The sequence below is a fragment of the Salmo salar genome, chromosome 22 (assembly GCF_965601325.2).
Source record: "Salmo salar chromosome 22, fSalSal1, whole genome shotgun sequence".
NCBI classification, from domain to species: domain Eukaryota; kingdom Metazoa; phylum Chordata; class Actinopteri; order Salmoniformes; family Salmonidae; genus Salmo; species Salmo salar.
This window is the reverse complement of record NC_138312.1, coordinates 18490810-18513638: the sequence shown is the minus strand read 5'-3', so window position 1 is coordinate 18513638 and position 22829 is coordinate 18490810. Positions and strand designations below refer to the sequence as shown.

At 45.7% G+C, this 22829-nt stretch overlaps 1 protein-coding gene across 7 annotated transcripts in view; it reads left to right on the top strand.

Moving 5' to 3' along the window:
- LOC106582905 (nuclear receptor coactivator 3) overlaps nt 1–22829 on the top strand; it is a 40669-nt gene that overhangs the window by 9771 nt on the left and 8069 nt on the right. For 3 of the 7 annotated variants that reach the window (XM_014166513.3, XM_014166512.3, XM_014166507.3), the window contains exons 2-10: nt 12935–12998; nt 16916–17020; nt 17321–17481; nt 19341–19441; nt 19601–19775; nt 19909–20109; nt 20495–20581; nt 22306–22449; nt 22656–22803. In XM_014166513.3, the coding sequence (XP_014021988.2) occupies nt 16935–17020; nt 17321–17481; nt 19341–19441; nt 19601–19775; nt 19909–20109; nt 20495–20581; nt 22306–22449; nt 22656–22803 (1103 nt within the window). In that variant the 5' untranslated portion in view covers nt 12935–12998; nt 16916–16934. Of the gene's footprint in view, nt 1–8326; nt 8465–12934; nt 12999–15056; nt 15106–16915; nt 17021–17320; nt 17482–19340; nt 19442–19600; nt 19776–19908; nt 20110–20494; nt 20582–22305; nt 22450–22655; nt 22804–22829 lie in introns of those variants that run through there. The other 4 variants (XM_045705118.2, XM_014166508.3, XM_014166509.3 and 1 more) reach the window with 4 other exon arrangements.

Sequence of the window (22829 nt, the reverse complement as noted above, 5' to 3'; positions counted from 1 at the left end):
AGGTGAACAATAATTACAATTTAGCGTTAATACTGGAGTGAGTGATGTGCAGATGATGATGTGCAAGTAGAGATACTGGGGTGCAAGAGGGTAAGTAATAATATGGGGATGAGGTAGTTGGGTGTGCTATTTACAGATTGGCTGTGTACAATGATCGGTAAGCTGTTCTGACAGCTGATGCTAAAAGTTAGAAGGAGAGCTAAGACTCCAGCCTCAGTGATTTTTATTTTATTTATTTATTTATTTTATTTTAATTTATTTATTTTTGTATATTTTTTTGGTTTATTTTATTTTCTGTTTTTATTTATTTAAAAGAAATAAATAATTTACAAAAAAATTGCAGTTCGTTCCAGTCATTGGCAGCAGAGAACTGGAAGGAAAGGCAGCCAAAGGAAGTGTTGGCTTTGGGGATGACCAGCTGATGCTTGGTATGCATCATTGCTTGGTATGGCATGGGTGTTGCTATGGTGACCAGTGAGCTGAGATAAGGCGGGGCTTTACCTAGCAAAGACTTATAGATGGCCTGAAGCCAGTGGGTTTGGTGACGAATATCTAGTGAGGGCCAGCCAATGAGAGCATACAGGTCGCAGTGGTGGGTAGTAATATGGGGCTTTGGTGATAAACCGGATGGCACTGTGATAGACTGCATCCAATTTGCTGAGTATAGTGTTGGAGACTATTTTGTAAATGACATCGCCGAAGTCAAGGATCGGTAGGATGGTCAGTTTTACGAGGGTATGTTTGGCAGCATGAGTGGAGGCTTTGTTGCGAAATAGGAAGCCAATTCTATATTTAATTTTGGATTGGAGATGCTTAATGTGAGTCTGGAAGGAGAGTTTACAGTCTAGCCAGACACCTAGGTAGTTGTCCACATATGCTAGGTCAGAACTGTCCAGAGTAGTGATGCTAGTCGGGCGGGAGGGTGCAGGCTGCAATCGGTTGAAGAGCATGCACTTAGTTTTACTAGCGTTTAAAAACAGTTGGAGGCCACGGAATGAGTGTTGTATGGCGTTGAAGCTCGTTTGGAGGTTTGTTAGCACAGTGTCCAAAGAAGGGCCAGATGTTTACAGAATGGTGTCGCCTCCGTAGAGGTGGATCAGAGAATCACCAGCAGCAAGAGCGACATTATTGATATATACAGAGAAAAGGGTCGGCCTGAGAATTGAACCCTGTAGTACCCCCATAGACTGCCAGAGGTCCGGACAACAGGCCCTCCGATTTGACACTGAACTCTGTCTAAGAAGTAGTTGGTGAACCAGGTGAGGCAGTCATTTGAGAAGCCAAGGCTATTGAGTCTGCCGATTTTTAAGAATGTGGTGATTGACAGAGTCGAAAGCCTTGGCCATGTCGATGAAGACAGCTGCACAGTATGGTTTTTTATCGATGGCAGTTATATTGTTTAGGACCTTGAGTGTGTCTGAGGTGCACCCATGACTAGTTTGGAAACCAGATTGCATAGTGGAGAAGGTACGGTGGGATTCTAAATGGTCAGTGATTTGTTTATGAACTTGGACTTTGAAGATTTTAGAAAGGCAGGGCAGGATGGATATAGGTGTATAACAGTTTGGTTCTATTGTGTCTCCTCCTTTTGAAGAGGGGTATGACCGTGGCAGCTTTACAATCTTTTTCGTATCATCTGAGATCCCCAGAGGTTGAATAGGGGTTGCAACAATTTCGGTGGATAATTTTAGAAAGAGAGGGTCCAGATTGTCTAGGCCAGCAGATTTGTAGGATCTAGATTTTACAGCTCTTTCAGAACATCCGCTGTCTGGATTTGGGTGAAGGGGGGGTTTGGGCAAGTTGCTGCAGGGGGTGCTAAGATGTTGGCCGGGGTAGCCAGGTGGAAGGCATGGCCAGCTGTGGAAAAATGCTTATTGAAATGATCGATTATCGGTGGTGAGTGTTTCCTATCCTCAGTGCAGTGGGCAGCTGGGAGGAGGTGCTCTTATTCTCATTGACTTTAGTGTCCCAAACATTTTGGGATTTGGTGCTACAGGGAGCAAATTTCTATTTGAAAAAGCTAGCCTTAGCTTTCCTAACTGACTGAGTATATTGGTTCCTAACTTTCCTGAAAGTTACATATCGCGGGGGCTATTCGATGATAATGCAGAACGCCACAGGATGTTTTTGTGCTGGTCAAGGGCAGTCAAGTCTGGGGTGAACCAAGGGCCTTATCTGTTCTTAGTTCTACATTTTTTTGAATGGGACATGCTTATTTAACATGGAGAGGAAAGCACTTTTGAAGAGCAATCAAGCATCCTCTACGGACAGGATGAGGTCAATATCCTTCCAGGATACCCGGGCCAGGTCGATTAGAAAGGCCTGCTCGCTGAAGTGTTTAGGGAGTGTTTGACAGTGAGGGGTGGTCGTTTGACCACGGACCCATTACGCATGCAGGCAATGAGGCAGTGATCACTGAGATCCTGGTTGAAGACAGCAGAGGTGTATTTAGAGGGCAAGTTGGTCAGGATGATATCTAAGAGGGTGCCCATGGTTACGGATTTAGGGTTGTACCTGGTAGGTTCCTTGATCATTTGTGAGATTGAGTGCATCTAGCTTAGATTGTAGGACTGCCGGGGTGTTACACATGTCCCAGTTTAGGTCACCTAACAGTACGAACTCTGAAGATAGATGGGGGGCGCTCGATTCACATATGGTGTCCAGGGCACAGCTGGGGGCTGAAGGGGGTCTATGACAAGCGGCAACGGTGAGAGACTTGTTTCTGGAAAGGTGGATTAAAAAATGTATATAAAAAAATTTAAGTAGAAGCTTCAATTGTTTGGGCACAGACCTGGATAGTATGACAGAACACTGCAGGCTGTCTCTGCAGTAGAGCGCAACTCCGCCCCCTTTGGCAGTTCTTTCTTGTCGGATAATGGTATAGTTGGGGATGTAGATTTCAGGATTTTTGGTGGCCTTCCTAAGCCAGGATTCAGACACGGCTAGGACATCCGGGTTGGTGGAGTGTGCTAAAGCAGTGAATAAAACAAACTTAGGGAGGAGGCTTCTAATGTTAACTTGCATGAAACCAATGCTTTTACGGTTACAAAAGCCAACAAACGAGAGCGCCTGGGGAATGGGAGTGATTCTGGGGGCTGCAGGGCCTGGGTTAACCTCTACATCACAAGAGGAACAGAGGAGGAATAGGATAAGAGTATGGCTAAAATAACTCATCGTCTAGTGCGTTCGGAACAGAGAGTTAAAGGAGCAGGTTTCTGGGCACGGAAGAATAGATTCAAGGCATAATGTACAGCCAAGGGTATGGTAGGATGTGAGTACAGTGGAGGTAAACCTAGGCATTGAGTGACGATGAGAGCGGTTTTGTCTCTGGAGGCACCATTTAAGCCAGGTGCGGTCACTGCATGTGTGGGGGGGTAGAACAAAAGGGCTAGCTAAGGAATATTGAGCAGGGCTGGAGGCTCTACAGTGAAATAAGACAACAATTACTAACCAAAACAGCAATAGACAAGGCAGGGAGAGTCATGTGTAGCCGAGTGATCATAGTGTCCAGTGAGTAGCTAGGTGAGCTGGACACACGGCGATTCAGACAGCTAGCAGGCCGGGGCTAGCAGATGGGCCTACGGGGGACGCCTGTAGAAACCCCCTCAGATGGTTACGTCGGCAGACCAGTCGTGATGGATCGGCGGGGCTCCATGCCGGCTGTAAAGGGGTCCAGGCCAATTGGCAAATGGCTGATGGATCTCTTCGGCTAGCCGGGAGATGGCGCTAGCCTCGAGCTAGGACCAGGCTAACTGGTTCTTGCTTCGGGATGGAGACGTTAGCCAGGAGTAGCCACTCGGATAGCAGTTAGCTAGCTGTGATGTTCCGGTGTAAAGGTTCAGAGCTTGCGGTAGGAATCCGGAGATGTGTTAGGGAAAAACAGTCCGATATCCTCTGGGTTGATATCGCGCTGTGCAGGCTGGCAGGAGTTGACAGGGCTGAGGCTGACTGATGTCCGAGTTAACGGTGATGACCGCTAGCAGTGGCTAACTGACTAGTAGCTAGTTAGCTGGCTAGCTTCTGAATGGGGTTCCAGTTCTAAAGAATAAAAAATAGCATATCCATACCACATTGGGTGAGGCGGGTTGCAAGAGTATGTTCAGTCCATAGATGGAAATTGAGATTAAAAATGTATACGAAGAAAAACGATATATACAAGGGACGGGACAAGACAATCAAAACAGCCATCCAACTGCTACGCCATCTTGGAAGACATCTTGGAAGCTTTGATTTCTGGTCAAACAGAGGAAAGGGGCCCTTAGAAAAAGTCTTAAGGTATTAGAAATGCATCAAATCACAATGTTGAAGTAAAGACCCCTGCCAACTAATAAACATTTTATATTTAGTTAAAAAAAATTACCTTCTGTAAGTTTAAGAAGCATTGTACCTTGTAATTCGGTTACCAAAAACTCAAACCTTTAAAAAATTGTAATAATCTTTTTCTCCCACGTGAGGAGGGAGGATAATGAAAGTTCACAGAAGTAACAAGTAAAGGTCGAACTACCAACCATATTGTTTGTACTGATTTCAAGTTAAGTGATTTAAAACTGTAATTCTGTTACGAAGTTGGAAACTGCAATTGAATTGGCTACATTGTGAAATCATAGTAGCCACAAATCCAGTTTGGTCACCTGCTAGTGTCCTCCCTTACACTGGCATACTGTTATGTTCAGCTCATAACTTTTTCTGTCATCTAGTGTTCAAAGCAAGCAGTGTGCACCAACTCGCTCCTGAGTCGTTTGAGCAAATCCCCATCGGATAGCCCCCAAAAAATGTATGGATATTATTTGAATAGTGAAATCATTTCAAATGTCCATCCCTACTACCATGAAATCTACCCTCTTTCCATGAAATCTACCCTCTTTCCATTTACTGAAACAAGCTTGCTCACCCACTAAGCACCGACTGACGTTGAAAAGTAGTTAAAATTGGCTCAGTCCGCCCTGGCCGGACAAAATCTGAACCAATCATAGAGGTCTGTTTCACAAGTTTGGACAGTACAGTAGAGCACAGTGTAATGTACTGTACTCTATTGTACCCATTCCGTGGAGATAAATGGATTGACCTAATTTGACGCATTTGATCAAGTTCACCACTTGCAGCTATAATGTGGTGTTTTTTTTACTTATGGGAATTCAGTGTTTAACTTGTGTCACCTGATGTAATATTATTATCTGTGATGAAGAAAAATCGTCCTCTTATTTGAAAGCTACTGCGTGTGCTTCTTTCTCTCTGTCAGAAAGGCTCTTTTCCCCATAAATTCTCAAACGAAATTGGCAGAGTAAATTTACAAAAAAAAGGAGTAGGGAGGGGGTAGTGGTGAAACTGGCGTCAGACCTTTTTGAGTGGAATTATTTGCAGGTGTCATAGTTCAGCTGCTGCGATTGGCTGAGGAAAGGTAACATTTAAACCACGTTAAACTTTTCACCCCGCAGGAGCTACACAGGAACGCCCAGGTCTGTCGTGGAACAGAGCCTTGCTCTCTTCCTGTGTTTACTCCACAGATCCATGAGGGAGGGAGGAGCCAGCGAGGAGGAAATCATGCGCTGCGCTCTGAAATGAATGTTGGCTTTTCAGCTGAGCAACACCGTTAACACTACACACTGCTCCAGCCTGGGTGGTGGAGGTATAAAGTTAACGCTCCTCTCTCTGTAGACTGGTGTGTTTTCATTGTTCATATTATTTACCCTCGATTTGAAACTTGTGGTTATAGATTTTATATTGTTTTTCAAATAATTTTCCTCATGAGGTTGATAAATTACCATGTGTTTTGCTTCTTCAATAGGAGTCTGAGAAGAGCTGGTACGTTATTATCTCAATAGGCAGAATGGAGGCATAGCAGGCTTGGCGCTCTGTGCTGTCAGATAAAAGGCTCATTGGCCATTGATTAATGAAGCCATTAGCATAATATTAGCCCTGCGTGATCAAATCACACACACACATTTGTTTTGGCCATGGTCGGGTTTCTATCGGTTGCATGATGGTGTGTGGAAGGGTGGGTGCCTTCTCAAGAAGAGAAGCTGCTGTGCTCTGAATGTTCTTTCTGCTGTGCCTCTTTCTCTTTGTGTTTCTCTTCCCCTGCACTGCAGCACCAACAATTCCCTCTCTAATGTCCATGTGCACACACTCGCACCTCGTCAGAACACAGCAGACAGAAAGACAGGCAGAGAAGACACACCTGCATGCTTACTGTGGGTCATATTTAGTTGGGTTGTATTTAGAGTGGAATATCCCTTTTACCGTTGCACACCTCTGAATAAGTCCAAGGAGCCCATTGGCTGTTACACGGCCTGGCCCTTTGAAGAGGTACAGGTATGGTTGTTTTCTTGTCCCAAATCTCTGCCCTCCTTCCTTTTCAGTCCTTACCTCCCCCTTTTTCTTTCTCTTCATACTGAGTGAGAGAATAGGAGACTGTGAAAGGCTTGTTTTATTCTAATGTGAGCTGTTTCCCCATGAGGCTGGGGGAGTGTTTGAACTCTACTGTAAACCTTAGCTTCTGCTTTCTCCTGTCTGACGGAGGTGCTGGCATTTCACTGGATAAGATAATAGAGCATTTGTGGATGCAGCAACTGTGGCTAGTGGTACTATGGGGCTGGTTTTGATGATCTGAATACAAAAACAGTATGTTTATCTACACTGAACAAAAATGCATACGCAACATGTAAAGTGTTGATTTCATGAGCTGAAATAAAAGATCCCAGAAATGTTCCATATGCCCAAAGTGTTTCTCCCAATTTTTTTTTAAACAAATTTGTTTACATCTCTGTTAGTGAGTGTTTCTCCTTTGCCAAGATAATCCATCCACCTGACAGGGGTGGCATATCAAGAAGCTGATTAAACGGCATGATCATTACACAGGTGCACCTTTTGCTGGGGACATAAAATGGCCACTTTAAAATGTGTCGTTTTGTCACGTAAAACAATGCCACAGATGTCTCAAGTTTTAAGGGAATGTGCAATTGGCATGCTGACTGCAGGAATGTCCAGCAGAGCTGTTGTCAGATAATTGTATGTTAATTTCTCTACCATTAGCCGCCTCCAATGTTATTTTTGAGAATTTGGCAGTATGTCCAACCGGCCTCACAACTGCAGACCACGTGTATGGCGTTGTGTGGGCGAACAGTTTTCTGTTGTGAACATAGTGCCCCATGATGAGGTTATGGTATAGACGGGCATAAGCTACCAACACAATTGCAATTTGAATGCACAGAGATCCCTTGACGAGATCCTGAGGCCCATTGTCATGCCATTCACCCGCCATCATCACCTCATGTTTCAGCATGTCGCAAGGATCTGTACACAATTCCTGGAAGCTGAAAATGTCCCCGTTGTTCCATGGCCTGCATACTCACCAGACATGTCACCCATTTAGCATGTTTGGGATGCTCTGGGTCGACGTGTACGACAGTGTGTTCCTGTTCCTGCCACTATCGAGCAACTTCGCACAGCCACACAGAGGAGTGAAGACATTCCACAGGCCTCAATCAACAGCCTGATCAACTCTATGCAGAGGAGATGCTGCATGAGGCAAATGGGGGTCACGCCAGATACTGACAGATTTTTCTGATTTACGCCCCTATTTTATTTTTGACTTTAAGTTGTCTGACCAACAGCTGCATATCTGTAGTCAGTCATGTGAAATCCATAGATTAGAGCCTGATGAATTTATTTCAATTGACAGATTTTTCCTTGTTGAGTTTTTATAACGCAACTCTCTTGGGATGGACAGAGGGACCGTCTCCGGACTGTCCTGCCCTCAAGTGCAGACTGCGAGAACAGTTAGTCGTCCCCCCCCCCCCCCCCCATGCTCAGGGCTTGGCTGGAATTCCGAGCTGCCAGTCCGCTTCCGACTGGATAATGGAGTCTTTCTTACAGTTTTACAGCGTAACTTTTTAGAAGTCTGCACATGTTTTCACATGCTTGGCATGTCTGCCTCGCTGTACTTCAGTCCCATTTGTGAATCATATTTCTCTCTCTTTCTTTATCATAAGTCACAGTTCTCTGTCTCGCTCACACTATTTTCATGAATCGTGTGTTTTCACAAATGGATAGAACTGTTCCGATTATGTAGCGAACTCGGTCACGTGTTTACATGGATGCGAAAACAAAACAAAGGATTTGTTGATGTGCACTCTGTCAACTTCAGCTGTATAAAATGGATATGACACGGGTTGAAACGGGAGAAAAGCTCCTGTAGTGTGAGCAGCAGCTATTGTAGCCGTTGTCGTCCCAAAGTGGCTGAAAGATTTGTGTTCTGCTGGGGTGGAGGTGGGGCTGGTCTTTGAAGAAAAACAGGAAGTCATTCTGTCCTCTTGTTTCCTTTTGCACTTGGCGTCCCAAACTCTTGTAGATGCCTTTCTGTTTCTTTATGACTGTGTGTGTGTGGGGGGGGGGGGGTATAAATGGTTGAATAATTGCACCAAATGTACCTGCCACTGCTTTCATATTTGAAGACCAAAGACAGGTGGGTCAGTTGGTGATGGTTTGTCTGCTTACGATGTTGCGGTTATGTTTATGTGTGGAGAGCTGTGGTCTGGTCAGTCCGTAGTGTGTGGTGTCTTTGTTGTGCTCGCCTGCGTCTCAGAGTTCAGATTACAGGCTTTAGTTCAAGCGCTGCTAGAATGTCCTCTATTCTGATCCTGACTTAGTGACACTGCAGCTCTTGAGCTCAGCTCAACACTCTCTTCCTCCTCCCCTTTCTATTCTTCCTTTTCCACCCCTTCCTTTCTCACTTTTTTACTGTACCCCCCCCCCCATCATATTCATGTCTTCTGTTTTGTATATAGAATATGCCACCTTCTCATTAAAAAAAACGTGTGTGTGCCCCTTGTCAGGCTTGTGTTACCAGCTTATCGTCTGCCGACCTGAAGTAATGCATGTCTAGAAGGGAAATGCAAACAATTTAGCCTTGGTGCTTGACTTGAAGTGGCACACACTCTCCGTCTGTCTGCCTCCGAACATCTCTCGTTCCTCATCCATTCTCTCTCTTTCACCCTCTCTCTGTTTTAATTATTCAGCTGCACCTTTAGCTCAGTTGCTGTGAACCTTTTTTGGGTTTGATCTGTGTGGAAGATCCCATAGGGACGCACAGGTGGTGCAACGCTCTACTTTTTAGTGTGTGCAGTGTTCCCCCTATATGCACCACCGCTGCTAAATCGTGGCTGCCACTGCAAATCAATAAATAAATATTTTGGGACCCCATTGATATTATGTTTGAGTCACTCAGATGGCATAAAAACAAGGCATAAGCAATGACAAATATATAGTATAGCAGGAATCTAGCTTAAAATCGCAAAATTGCCATTGGTACATTTCTCAAATGGACTGTAAATTTAAAATCTTCCCCGTCATGTTGTCCGGCGCCCCATTTTCCTAACGGAAACGTGTGTGTGTGTGTGTGGCAGCAAACCTGTGAATAATGTTGAAATTAAGTAGCTAAGTCACCAAGGAAACTGACAGAAGATGGCTAAGCTTAGCGTTGGAAAGTTGCTTGGTACTGCAGTAGTGGACTCTGACAGCCAACTGAGGCCAGTTAGTCTGTGTATCGGTCCCTTTCCCCACTCTATGTAAATGTAGTGGCTGGGAGGCCATATCCAGGAAGTGGTGACGCAGGGGACCATGAGAGAGGATGCAAATAGGATGCTGTCTTCTGTGGCTTCCTGTATCTTTTTTAGAAATAATGGTTCCATGAAGTTCTACCAAAATATTAAACCTTTCCACAGGAAGTAGAGAGGTGGGTTCTGTTCCATCCTGTATCAGCCAGCCAACTGAATCACTCTTACTGTTGTGCTTAGGCGGGACATACTCCACATGAGAACCTCTCCAATTAAATCAAATTGTATTGGTCACATACACATGGTAAGCAGATTGTTAATGCGAGAATAGCGAAATGCTTGTGTTTCTAGTTTCGACAGTGCAGTAATATCTAACAATTCCCCAATAACTACCTACTACACAGATCTAAAGGGGTGAATGAGAATATGGATGAGCGATGGCCGAGCGGCATAGGCAAGGTGCAATAGATGGTGTAAAATACAGTATATACATGTGATATGAGTAATATAAGATATGTAAACATTATTAAAGTGGCATTGTATAAAGTGACTAGTGATCCATTTATTAAAGTGGCCAGTGATTGGGTCTCAATGTAGGCAGCAGCCTCTGAGTTAGTAATTGCTGTTTAGCAGTCAGATGGCCTTGAGATAGAAGCTGTTTTTCAGTCTCTCGGTCCCAGTTATGTTGCACCTGTACTGACCTCGCCTTCTGGATGATAGCGGGGTGAACAGGCAGGGGTTCGCGTGGTTGTTGTCCTTGATGATCTTTTTGGTCTTGCTGTAGGTGTCATTGAAGGCATGTAGTTTGGAGAGCCTTGCGGTTGAGGGCGGTGCTGTTGCCGTACCAGGCTGTGATACAGCCCGAAAGGATGCTCTCGATTGTGCATCTGTAAAAGTTTCAGGGTTTAGGGTGGCAATCCAAATTTCTTCAGCCTCCTGAGGTTGGAGGGGCATTGTTGCGCCTTCTTCACCACACTGTGTGGGTGGACCATTTCAGTTTGTCTGTGACGTGTACGCCGAGGAACTTAACTTTCCATCTTTTCCACTGCTGTCCCTTTGATGTAAATAGGGGGGTGCTCTCTCTGCAGTTTCCTGAAGTCCACAATCATCTCTTTTGTTTTGTTGACGTTGAGTGAGAGGTTGTTTTCCTGGCACCACACTCCCAGCGCCCTCACCTCCTCCCTGTAGGTGGTCTCGTCGTTGTTGGTAATCAAGCCTACTATTGTGTCGTCTGCAAACTTGATGATTGAGTTGGAGGCGTGCATGACCACGCAGTCGTGGGTGAACAGGGAGTACAGGAGGGCGCTGAGCACGCACCCTTGTGGGGCCCCAGTGTTCAGGGTCAACGAAGTGGAGGTGTTTCCTACCTTCACCACCTGGGGGTGGCCCGTCAAAGTCCAGGACCCAATTGCACAGGGCGGGGTTGAGACCCAGGGCCTCCAGCTTGATGAGGAGCTTGGAGGGTACTATGGTGTTGAATGCTGAGCTGTAGTCAATGAACAGCATTCTTGCATATGCATGTCTCTTGTCCAGATGGGATAGGGCAGTGAGATGGCGACTGCATCGTCTGTGGACCTGTTGGTGCGGTATGCAAACTGAAGTGGGTCTAGGGTGGCAGGTGAGGTGATATGATCCTTGACTAGTCTCTCAAAGCACTTCATGATGACAGAAGTGAGTGCTACGGGGCAGTAGTCATTTAGTTATCTTTACCTTCTTGGGTACAGAAACATTGGTTGCCGTCATGAAGCATGTGGGGACAACAGACTGGGATAGGGAGCGATTGAATATGTCCTTAAACACACCAGCCAGCTGGTCTGCGCATTCTCTGAGGACACGGCTAGGGATGCTATCTGGGCCAGCAGCCTTGCGAGGGTTAACACGTTTAAATGTTTTACTCACGTCAACCATGGAGAGGGGTGGAGGTGCTCAGTCCTTGTTAGTGGGCCGCAACGGTGGCACTGTATTATCCTCAAAGCGAGCAAGGAAGGTGTTTCATTTCTCTGGAAGTGTGGCGTCGGTGTCTGTCACGTGGCTTTTTTTGTTGTTGTTTTTTTGTGTGTAGTCCGTGATTTCCTGTAGACCCTGCCACATACGTCTCATGTCTGAGCCGTTGAATTGCGATTCCACCGTCTCTGTACTGGCATTTCGCTTGTTTGATTGCCTTGCGGAGGGAATAACTACACTGTTTTTATATTCAGTCATATTCCCAGACCTCTTTCCATGGTTGAATGCGGTGGTTTACGCTTTCAGTTTTGTGCGAATGCCGCCATCCATCCACGGTTTCTGGTTAGGGTAGGTTAATAGTCACAGTGGGTACAACATCTCCAATGCACTTCTTTATAAACTCACTCACCGAGTCGGTGTATATGTCGATGTTGTTCTGAGGATTGACCGGAACATATTCCATTCCGCGTGATCAAAACAATCTTGGAGCGTGGCTTCCGATTAGTCGGACCAGCGTTGAATGGTTCTCGTCACTGGTACATCCTATTTGAGTTTCTGCCTATAAGACGGTAGGAGCAAGATGGCGTCGTGGTCGGATTTGCTAAAGTGAGGGCGGGGGAGGGCTTTGTATGCATCGCGGAAGTTAGAGTAGCAGTGGCCGAGGGTATTGCCCATGCACGTAGCGCAGTCAAAATGCTGGTAGAATTTAGGTAGCCTTGTTCTCAAATTTGCTTTGTTAAAATCCCCAGCTACAATAAATGCAGGATATATACGGTTTCCAGTTTGCATATAGTCCAGTGAAGTTCCTTGATGGCCGTCTTGGTCTCTGCTTGAGGGGGAATGTACACAGCTGTGACCATAACTGACGAGAATTCTCTTGGAAGGTAAAATAGCCGGCATTTGATTGTAAGGAATTCTAGGTCGGGTGAGCAGAAGGACTTGAGTTCCTGTATGTTATGATTACACCATGAGTCGTTAATCATGAAGCATATACCCCCCTCCCCCCGCCCTTCCTCTTCCCAGAGAGGTGTTTCTCTGTCGGCGAGATGCATGGAGAAGCCCGGTGGCTGAACCGATTCTGACAACATATCCCAGAGAGCCATTTTTCGGTAAAACGGAGAATGTTAGTCTCTGTCTCTCTGGAAGGCAAGACTTGCTCGAATTTCGTCTACCTTTCCCACCGTCAGTGAACATAAAGTAAACGGAGCCAAAAATGGAACGGATGGTTTGTGTTGAGTTACACATTTCAGGAGGCACATTGGGCTTGGTTATGTTTGTTCACCAACTCAACTTTTTTTTTTTTTATCATGTCACAGTCCTGTCTGTCTGACTCCGGTAGCATTCATTGGCCCTTAACTGCTGTAGCCTGAGCTTTGGTCAGAGTGCATGATATGCTGCAGACCTGCTAATGTGGTCTCTTCTTTCTTTTATAACAGGCTGTGCTAAGACATTGCGACCCTAGACTGTGAATGGATTTTGATTGGACACAATCAGGTGAAGGTGAGTAGACCAGTGCACTAGCGTCCGTGTCATTCACACTGCCCCTCACTCTCAAGGGGCCTCATTTATTAAAGGTGCCTGCGCACAAAAAAGTTTCCCCGCAAAGGTTGGTATTTATCAAATGTGACGGGGAAGTGTGCGTATCTCCACGCACGGCTTGTAGTGGTTGATCAATTTATATTGCAGGGGGGGGGGGGAAATGAAGGCGTTTGGTGCACAGGATTTATAATAATGGTAGGCTAATAAAAACATTTTACAATTTTAATGATAAATCTGATGCATTTGCCATTGGTAAGGAGATCGCATAGCAGCATGTAGTCTAATATAATATTTTACTTTTATTATATAGGCCTCAAGCACAATCATATTACAGGACATGTCTCGCTTTTCTGACATGACCAGATTATTCCTGCTACACAACAAAGCCATGCTCAAAAGTAAATGGACCGGTGGTCTATTCAAAACATTTGACAGTATGGGTAAGCAACAGTATTGATACGAGCGCACCACCATAGCATGTTTAATCTTAGTGCCTATACCAAGGCAGGAGATGGCGAAATAAACACAATATGGAAGAACCGTTTTTTTTGTACAGAAGTGTGGGCCGTAGTATTTCCTTTTAAATTGCTCGACTAGACAATCATTTCAGAATGCACAGCCAGTGACTTGCTAAGCATTTTTGGATTGAAAAAGTCACTGCAAGAGTTCGTTAAAACAATAAAATAATAATAATATTCTCCAAATTATACAGCCAATGAGGGTGTTTTCTTGTTGCCCTCGATTCCTTTTACGTTGTTTTCCAGTCGGGGTTGTAACGGGTGTTCACGAGCACACATATAGTATGTCTCTGACTTATCAATGAAAACATGCTTACGTTGCGTGTAACTTTTAAAAAACGTTTTAAAATTCTTTTTTTATTTTTTATAAATCCCAATTTGTTGAGCCTGCAAATCCTAGAATCTCCATGTACACACGGATAACAAATGAAGCCCCAAGATCTTCATTCATCTTGGTCCCCATTAGTTCAACAAACTGTGACAGCCTATATGCTGTCTTGTAAAACCAAGTGCTTTCGGTTCCTATCACTTTAAAATCTGCCCCGTATCTGATGGAACAAACATCTCTATCTCTGGGACAGTTTCACATTGTCAGAAGTGTCTGCTTCAGGATCATTTGCATAATGCCAGGCCTGTTGTGACTCATTTGTGGTGCGCTGCTGTTTTCAGTCGACGTCTCTCTGAAATAGAAAGGGTATAACACAGTGTTTGCGTTCTCTCCAGAGTATAGGCCTACTGTATCTCCCTAAGCGTCATTCACTGCAAGGTTTCAAAGTCAACAAACTTACTGGGGGAAAAAGTTGAGGAATAAAGGCGAACAACAAATAAATGAGGCATGTTACAAGCATGCATATACTGTTTGATGCCATGGCAGCATGGTTGTCAAAATACTGGAGAAAATAGTTTTATGTTCAAATGCTTTACCATCACCACAGTGTGATTGGCAGATTCTATATAAGGGGAAAGATTTCTACAAGGGAATAAAACATTTCACTGCAGACTCCTATAGCAGAGTTTCCCAAACTCTGTCCTGGGGCCCTCCCTGGGTACACGCTTAGTTTTTTTTTGCCCTGGCACTACACAGCTGATTTCAAATAACCAAAACTTGATGATCAATTAAAATGTTATTTGTCACATGCGCCGAATACAACAGGTGTAGACCTTAGAGAAATGCTTACAAGCCCTTAACCAACAATGCAGTTTTACGAAAATAAGTGTTAAGTAGAAAATAAAAGTAACAATTAAACAGCAGCAGTAAAATAACAATAGCGAGGCTATACACAGGGGGATGAGTTGACTATTTGCATCAGCTGTGTAGTGCTAGGTCAAAAACCAAAATGTGTACCCAGGGCGGGCCCCTGGACCAAGTTTGGGAAACCCTGATCTATATAACCACTTCCTTGTTCTTTTCCCCCTATATACTCTATACATGTGAGCTATATATTATGCCGTCTCTATTACCAGCAAGCAGCACTTCTCTAGCGTATGTTTGTCTTTCAAGATGTGAAGCTGACTGAGGTTTGATGTCGTCATTCTCCACAACTGCAGAGGTGAGTTGGGGGACAGAAAGAGGACAGAGGGAAGGAAGGGGAATGGAAAAAGAGCGAGACGGAGTGGGAAAGACAGATTTGGGAGCATGCAGTGGAGACATATGGATAGGAGACTAGAGAGGTGGCGCTATACACGTCCATGCCTGCAGTTTGGACTGAGGTTGCATAACCACTCCCATCCGTTCTGCAGTATTCCACTCAGGAATGATGTGCTCTTGTTAGAAAGCCAGTGTATGTCTGTGTGTGCCAGTGTGCTTGCCCACCCTGAGATGTGTGTCTGTCATGGCCTACGTCTCAAGTGCTGGAACAATGAACTCCAGTGTTTTTTCTGTGTGGAAATGAAAAGAGCAGTGGCCTTAGTGTCTACCTTCCTCTGGTGTGAACCCTGAGGGGGTCAGACGCAGTGCAAGGCTGGGCCAGGGGAGGAAAACAAGGGCAGGGTCGCCTGACCGGCCAGCAACACTCTGCAGCACGCTCAGAGAGAGGGGGGGTTGGGCGGGACAGGAAGAGGAATGGCCAGAGAGTATACGAAGAAGGGGAGAGCGACTATAGAGGGGATTCTGGGTCAGGGAGCAATTGGAAGTTGGAAATGTGAATGTGTCTTGCAGTTCAGTAAGGTTAAACAGAGCAGTATAGCCTAACCTTGGGACCAACATCTCTGTTCTGTAGGAACACAATCCAGCTTGTCCCTGTGCTGGGGGTTTATTGACCGTACTGTACTATTAGAGCAAGAGGAGTAGTGCAGGATGAACACAGGATGACCCATTTTCCCCCGAGGCTCTAAATCACTACATCATTGTCAGTCTCTCCTCACACTGGAACAGATGAGATTTCTCTCCTATCAAATGCAATGAAGGGAGACTCGTGTAGCTACTAGTGCTGAGCGATTAACCACATTAATTTTTTTTTTCTCTTTTTTTTTTTTTAACATCTAATTGTCCAAGTCAGTTCAATTATTTTAATTCAAAAAAAAAAAAAAAAAAATGTGTGAGCTCAATGCGCACATTGCACAGTTTCTCTAGAGATAAATCATATCCAGCTTGAACTGTGCGATGTAGGGAGTTGTAGTTTCCAACAGGCCAATATTCTACATAGTTTAGAGCATAAAACGTGGTAATTAACTGCAATGCCCATCATCCATTGCGCATCTACTTGTCCGGTCTGTGGTTCTTTTAATGCCTGCTACTGAAGAGACAAGAATGCGAGATCATGAGGGGATATAGAGAGCAGCTGTTGCTTCATGACTTCTCTCCACCTGCAAATGCATGATCAAAGTGATTTGATAGTTGGTATTCAGCAGTCATAAAAGCCTTATTTACATTGAAGCGCTACCAAAATAGGGATTTTTGTCAGACAGCAGCTCTGTAGAGATGTGATGACTTGGAATTAAATAATAGTCATCAAATAAAATGTAATATACATGACTGAAGTAATTTATTAAGGTAATGTGAATAAGCAGTAATGAGCAGTCACTACCATGGGACTTTTATAAATTGTTTCATTCAGTTATAGCATTCAACCCAAATAATCGAAAACCTTTATTTTTTTGAATAACCGACCTCAGAAAGCACTGTCACTCAGCACTGCTCGATACCTCCAGCTTACGCCCTGAAATCGGCCTTGCTATTTTTATTTTTGAATTGAAGTATTAATCGTGGGATTATAGTAAAAGTCAGTGTATGGAATAATCGTTTTAATGTACTATCCTCTTGGACGAGACGCCCAAAGAAGGGACCTCTAAGTTGTAGCATAATAGACGAAGCCATGTCAGTCTCAGAGGTCTGGATACAGTGCATCTCTGTCTCCCCAGGGGCTGACGTGCACTGAGGATGAGTGAAGTGGCAGACAACTCGCTGGAGCCCATGTGCTCCGAACGGAAACGCAAGATCTCCACCTGCGATACACCAGGCATGGGGTGAGTCACTGTCGGGAGCGACGTCTCCGTCTGTCTCCATCTTCCTTTCTGTCGATCTTTGTGTGTGACACTGCCTGTCTTTGTCTGTCTTATGAACAAAGTGTGTCCTTTTCTCTCTAGCCTCTGTTAAATTCCCTCCCCTCAGCTTCAATATCTGTTTTTCATGTAGAAGATTTCTGCGGTGTCAGCATTTTAACTCCAGTATAGAGCAGGTCATTATGGAGGGAGAGGTGTGGTTGTCATGGTGACATATCTGACTATCTCCTATTTTCCCCCCCCCCACACTCCCTTTCCCTGCAGATGTGACAAGCGCAGGAGGGAGCAGGAGAGTAACTACATGGAGGAACTGGCCGAGCTGATCTCTGCCAACCTCGGCAACATGGACAACTTCAACGTGAAGCCAGACAAATGTGCCATCCTCAAGGAAACCGTCCGGCAGATCAGGCAAATCAAAGGGCAAGGTACAAGCTCCCTAACAGGCTGACTACACCGCTCGCGTAGTGTGCGTGAGCGTTGCAAAATGCATTTAGAAATCTATATTATTCAATTATTGCACCCACACTGCTCGCGCGCGCCAACGAGCGGCTGCGTTGCCAAGGGCTAAAATAGAAGTCCTGCCTCTCCCATCTCCTCATTGGTTTATAGAAGCAGGTGTCCACGTGCCATCTCCTCATTGGTTATATCCACGTGGGTGACTGAAAGATGAACGAGGTCAGTGGCGGTAATGCACGTAATTTATGAAAGTTGCCAATCGCAATATAAAGTCAAGAGAAGAAAAGGCCTGGAAGGAGGAGAGATGATGATAAATGATTCGGTTGACCGTTTTGTGTGGATTAATTGTCAAAGTAGAGGACCTTGTGCATTTCAGGTAAAATAATAACTCAATGTTTATATCCCAGGACAAATTAGTTAGCAACAGCAAGCTAGCTAAATAGGACAAATTAGCTAGCAAGTGCAAGCTAGCTAGCTAATTTGGATTAAATGTTTAATGCTTTTTGACATGTCCCCAAATTGAATATAATTGGTTCAGAGTTTGTTTTGATATTTTAACCTGAGTGTCGTGATCGTGTTTGGTGTGGGGGGGACAATATACATTTATGCACGATGGCACACGTGCACAGACGGTTTATGTTCCGTGTAATGCTAACGCTAGCAGTCATCTGAATATCAGCACGTTTTCGCCGTTGAATTTAGCAAAAAAAAGGAGGTAGGAGAACATGATTTGGCATTCGTGAAATCCTTTCTGTAGTATTAGCTCAGTGTATGGTTGCATGGTCAGGAGGATGCCTGGCCAACCAGGGCTGTAGAGACTAGGTGGTGGGCTCGTGGCCTGCCTGGCCTCTGTGTTTGGGGGAAATTAACACCAGTAGTTGAGTGGTGGTGGTGATGGCTCAAGGCTGTGGTGCTCCAGGCTCATCTGTCTGCACTGGAGTGGCAGGCCCCAGACTGTGAGACGGATGGGACTGGAGAGCAGGGTGGGAGGGCTGGGACAGGTAAGGGATTCCAACCCCATAAATCACTCAGCCCCCCCCCCCGCTCATTTCCCCGATCTGAAGTGGTTGGATCGGTGTAAGCTGTATTAACTCCACCCAGCCTTCTGGTAGGTTATATGCAATCTTATAACTATGCAGTCCACTCAGATAAGATCAGTGAGGAGGGAGGAAGGAAGGAAGGAAGGAAGGGAGGGAATTATTGGATTGGAATCCACCCCAGGGCCACAGATGGCTGCTGCTGGCGGGAGCTTTGTACAGCTAGGTTCCCATAGTTACAGGAAGTAAATGATGAAGGCCGTCCTCCTCTCACCGTTACCTTTTTTAACCAGCCATCTTTCTCTTGCTCTCTTTCACCTCTCCGTTTACTCCTTGTGTTATCTTATTTAGGCAGACTCTTTCCTCTCTTCCCTTACATTAGTGTTAGCCTTGAAAACCAGAAGCATTTTTTTGTCATTCTCTTCGTTGCAAGTGAATCTCTTCCCTCCAGAATCAGAATGTCTGACTCATAATTCCATTTTAAATCATGATGTAGTTACATTTTTAGAACTGTAAAAGCATTGGTAATGCTGCCTCCTGGTGGCGGACAGTAAGTCATCTTACAGTAACATGGTGGGCTGGATCACTGGTGTCTCTGCATTGTATGCTAATCTTGGCCTCCAGTTAAACTGTTTTGCAAGTGTAATGTTTCTCATTTCTCCTCAAATTTCCACAACGGATATCAAGCTGCTTGTTTACAGAGGGTGTACATATCCTGCTGTGTGTTGCATTGTTACTAGATTTACCTTATCTACTGTGAAGTGACTGGGGGGGTCCTTGTCCCTCTGCAGGGAAAAGCTCGTGCAGCGATGACGATGTCCAGAAGGCAGATGTGTCATCCACCGGTCAAGGGGTCATTGACAAGGACCATCTGGGACCGCTGCTGCTACAGGTTAGCCTGAGGACAGGGTTGGGGGTCAAAGGGCAGTGGAATTAGCTTCACCTTATGTTGAATGGGGGACATACAAGACTCTTGTATGTGCAGCTGGTCACACATTTAGTATAGTTATTGATTGATAATAGAATTTCGTGCATCTCCCCTCTGGCTCAGGCCCTGGATGGCTTCCTGTTTGTGGTGAACCGAGAGGGCAGCATCGTGTTTGTGTCTGACAACGTGACCCAGTACCTGCAGTACAAACAGGAGGAGCTCATCAACACCTCTGTCTACAACATCCTCCATGAGGACGACAGGGAGGAGCTGCACAAGAACCTGCCCAAGACCAACGGTACGCAGACACACACACATGCAGTCACAATAACACATGTACATATGCCATTTGACTTTGATTTAGTGGCACTGCAGAACGGTAATCTTCCCAACCTACAGCATGAACGCAATTACTGTGTCCCCTTTTCCAGCACCCAACGGCGGGTCATGGGGAGGAGAGGCACCGCGGCAGAAGAGCCACACCTTTAACTGTCGTATGCTGGTGAAGTACGGTCACGGGCAGAGCCATCAGAACCATGGTCCGTCTGAGGAGGGGCCCAACAGGCAGCGCTACGAGACCATGCAGTGCTTCGCCCTGACTCAACCCCGCACCATAATGGAGGAGGGAGAAGGTAGGGGGCTCCTCAGTCATGTCACAGTTAGATGTGTTTCTATTTATGATGCAGACTTGCTGTACTCTTCACATTGAGTGGCTGTAACTTGATTATGGGAAGTTGGACTAAAGTGTTGTCAAGCATCTTCCGGCACAGCCAGAAGAGGACTGGCCACCCCTCATAGCCTGGTTCCTCTCTAGGTTTCTTCCTAGGTTCCTGCCTTTCTAGGGAGTTTTTCCTAGCCACCGTGCTTCTACACCTGCATTGCTTGCTGTTTGGGGTTTTAGGCTGGGTTTCTGTACAGCACTTTGTGACATCAGCTGATGTAAGAAGGGCTTAATAAATCAATTTGATATCGGTTCATTAGAGCAGGATTGAGCATGTTCTGTGTGTGTGTGTTCAGACCTGCAGTCGTGTATGATCTGTGTGGCCAGGCTCGTCACTGCAGTGGAGAGGACCGAGAGGTTCAGCACCCGCCATGAGCTCTCAGGTGAGATGACTGTAAACACACTGCATTCACATGTTCATTCTCTATTTAAATGCTCTTTCCCTTCATTCAATTTGAGCAAAATAACACACTATTAGCCTATTCTGGGATTGTCTATGGATCTGCACAAATGTAGGAGTATACAGTTTAGTTTGACAAGATTATAACATTGCGGTGCAACATTTTGTTGCTCAAAATGAAGTAAGAATATAATTGCCATGTGAACTCAGCAAAAAAAGAAACGTTCCTTTTTCAGGACCCTGTCTTTCAAAGATCATTCGTAAAAATCCAAATAACTTCACAGATCTTCATTGTAAAGGGTTTAAACACTGTTTCCCATGCTTGTTCAATGAACATGCACCTGTGGAACGGTCGTTAAGACGCTTGCAGACGGTAAGCAATTAAGGTCGGTTATGAAAACTTCGGACATTAAAGAGGCCTTTCTACTGACTCTGAAAAACACCAAAAGAAAGGTGCCCAGGGTCTCTGCTCATCTGTGTGAATGTGCCTTAGGCATGCTGCAAGGAGGCATGAGGACTGCAGATGTGGCCAGGGCAATAAACTGCAATGTCTGTACTGTGAGACGCCTAAGACAGCGCTACAGGGAGACAGGACGGACAGCTGATCGTCCTCGCAGTGGCAGACCACGTGTAACAACACCTGCACAGGATCGGTACATCCAAACATCACACCTGCGGGACAGGTACAGGATGGCAACAACAACTGCCCGAGTTACACCAGGAACGCACAATCCCTCCATCAGTGCTCAGACTGTCCGCAATGGGCTAATGAGAGGCTGGACTGAGGGCTTTTAGGCTGTTGTAAGGCAGGTCCTCACCAGACATCACCGGCAACAACGTCGCCTATGGGCACAAACCCACTGTCACTGGACCCGACAGGACTGGCAAAAAGTGCTCTTCTCTGGCGAGTCGTGGTTTTGTCTCACCAGGGGTGATGGTCGGATTCGCGTTTATCATCGAAGGAATGAGCGTTACACTGAGTCCTGTACTCTGGAGCGGGATCAATTTGGAGGTGGAGGGTCCGTCATGGTCTGGGGTTGTGTGTCACAGCATCATCGGACTGAGCTTGTTGTCATTGCAGGCAATCTCAACGCTGTGCGTTACAGGGAAGACATCCTCCTCCCTCGTGGTACCCTTCTTGCAGGCTCATCCTGACATGACCCTCCAGCATGACAATGCCACCACGCACAGAACGAGCAGTATGGCTGATTTCCTGCAAGACAGGAATGTCAGTGTTCTGCCATGGCCAGCGACGAGCCCTGATCTCAATCCCATTGAGCACGTCTGAGACCTGTTGGATCGGAGGGTGAGGGCTAGGCCCCCCCCAGAAATGTCCGGGAACTTGCAGGTGCCTTGATGGAAGAGTGGGGTAACATCTCAAAGCAAGAACTAGCCAATCTGGTGCAGTCCATGAGGAGGAGATGCACTGCTGTACTTAATGCAGCTGGTGGCCACACCAAATACTGACTGTTACTTTTGATTTTGACCCCCCCCCCTTTGTTCAGGGACACATTATTCAATTTCTGTTGGTCACATGTCTGTGGAACTTGTTCAGTTTGTCTCAGTTGTTGAATCTTGTTATGTTCATACAAATATTTACACATGTTAAGTTTGCTGAAAATAAACGCAGTTGACAGTGAGAGGACGTTTATTTTTTTGCTCCGTTCATGTGACCCTTGCCCTTTGTGCTGTGATGTTGTCTGATAGGTAAACTGATAGAGATCGAACAGCAGAGTTCTCTCCACACCACCATGCGGCCAGGGTGGGAGGACCTGGTGAGGCGCTGCATGCAGATGTTCCTCCATCGCAGCGAGGGCCATCCCTGGTCCTACAAACACCACTACCATGAGGGTACTTCTCTCTCTGCTAAACCCTCCTCTCTGGCTCCCTGCTATATCACCATGTCTTTTCACCAATGTTTCACCTTGTTACTCGGCTATAAATACACAAGTACAATGCATCTCTGCTCCTAACGAAGGCTACCACTAGGTGATAAGCACGTTGGTCGGCCAGTCTCATTTTCTCCGTCTTCATGGTTTTCTCTCTGTCCTCTCCAGCTTTCCTGCATGGCCGTGCCGAGACGCCGTCTTACCGGTTCTCTCTCTCCGACGGCACCCCGGTCACTGCGCAGACCAGGAGCGAGCTCTGTCGTAGCCGCGCCTCCAATGAGCCACCCACCTTCCTGTCTACCCATCTGCTACAGAGGTTAGTCTGTCAGCTTGGAGTGCTCC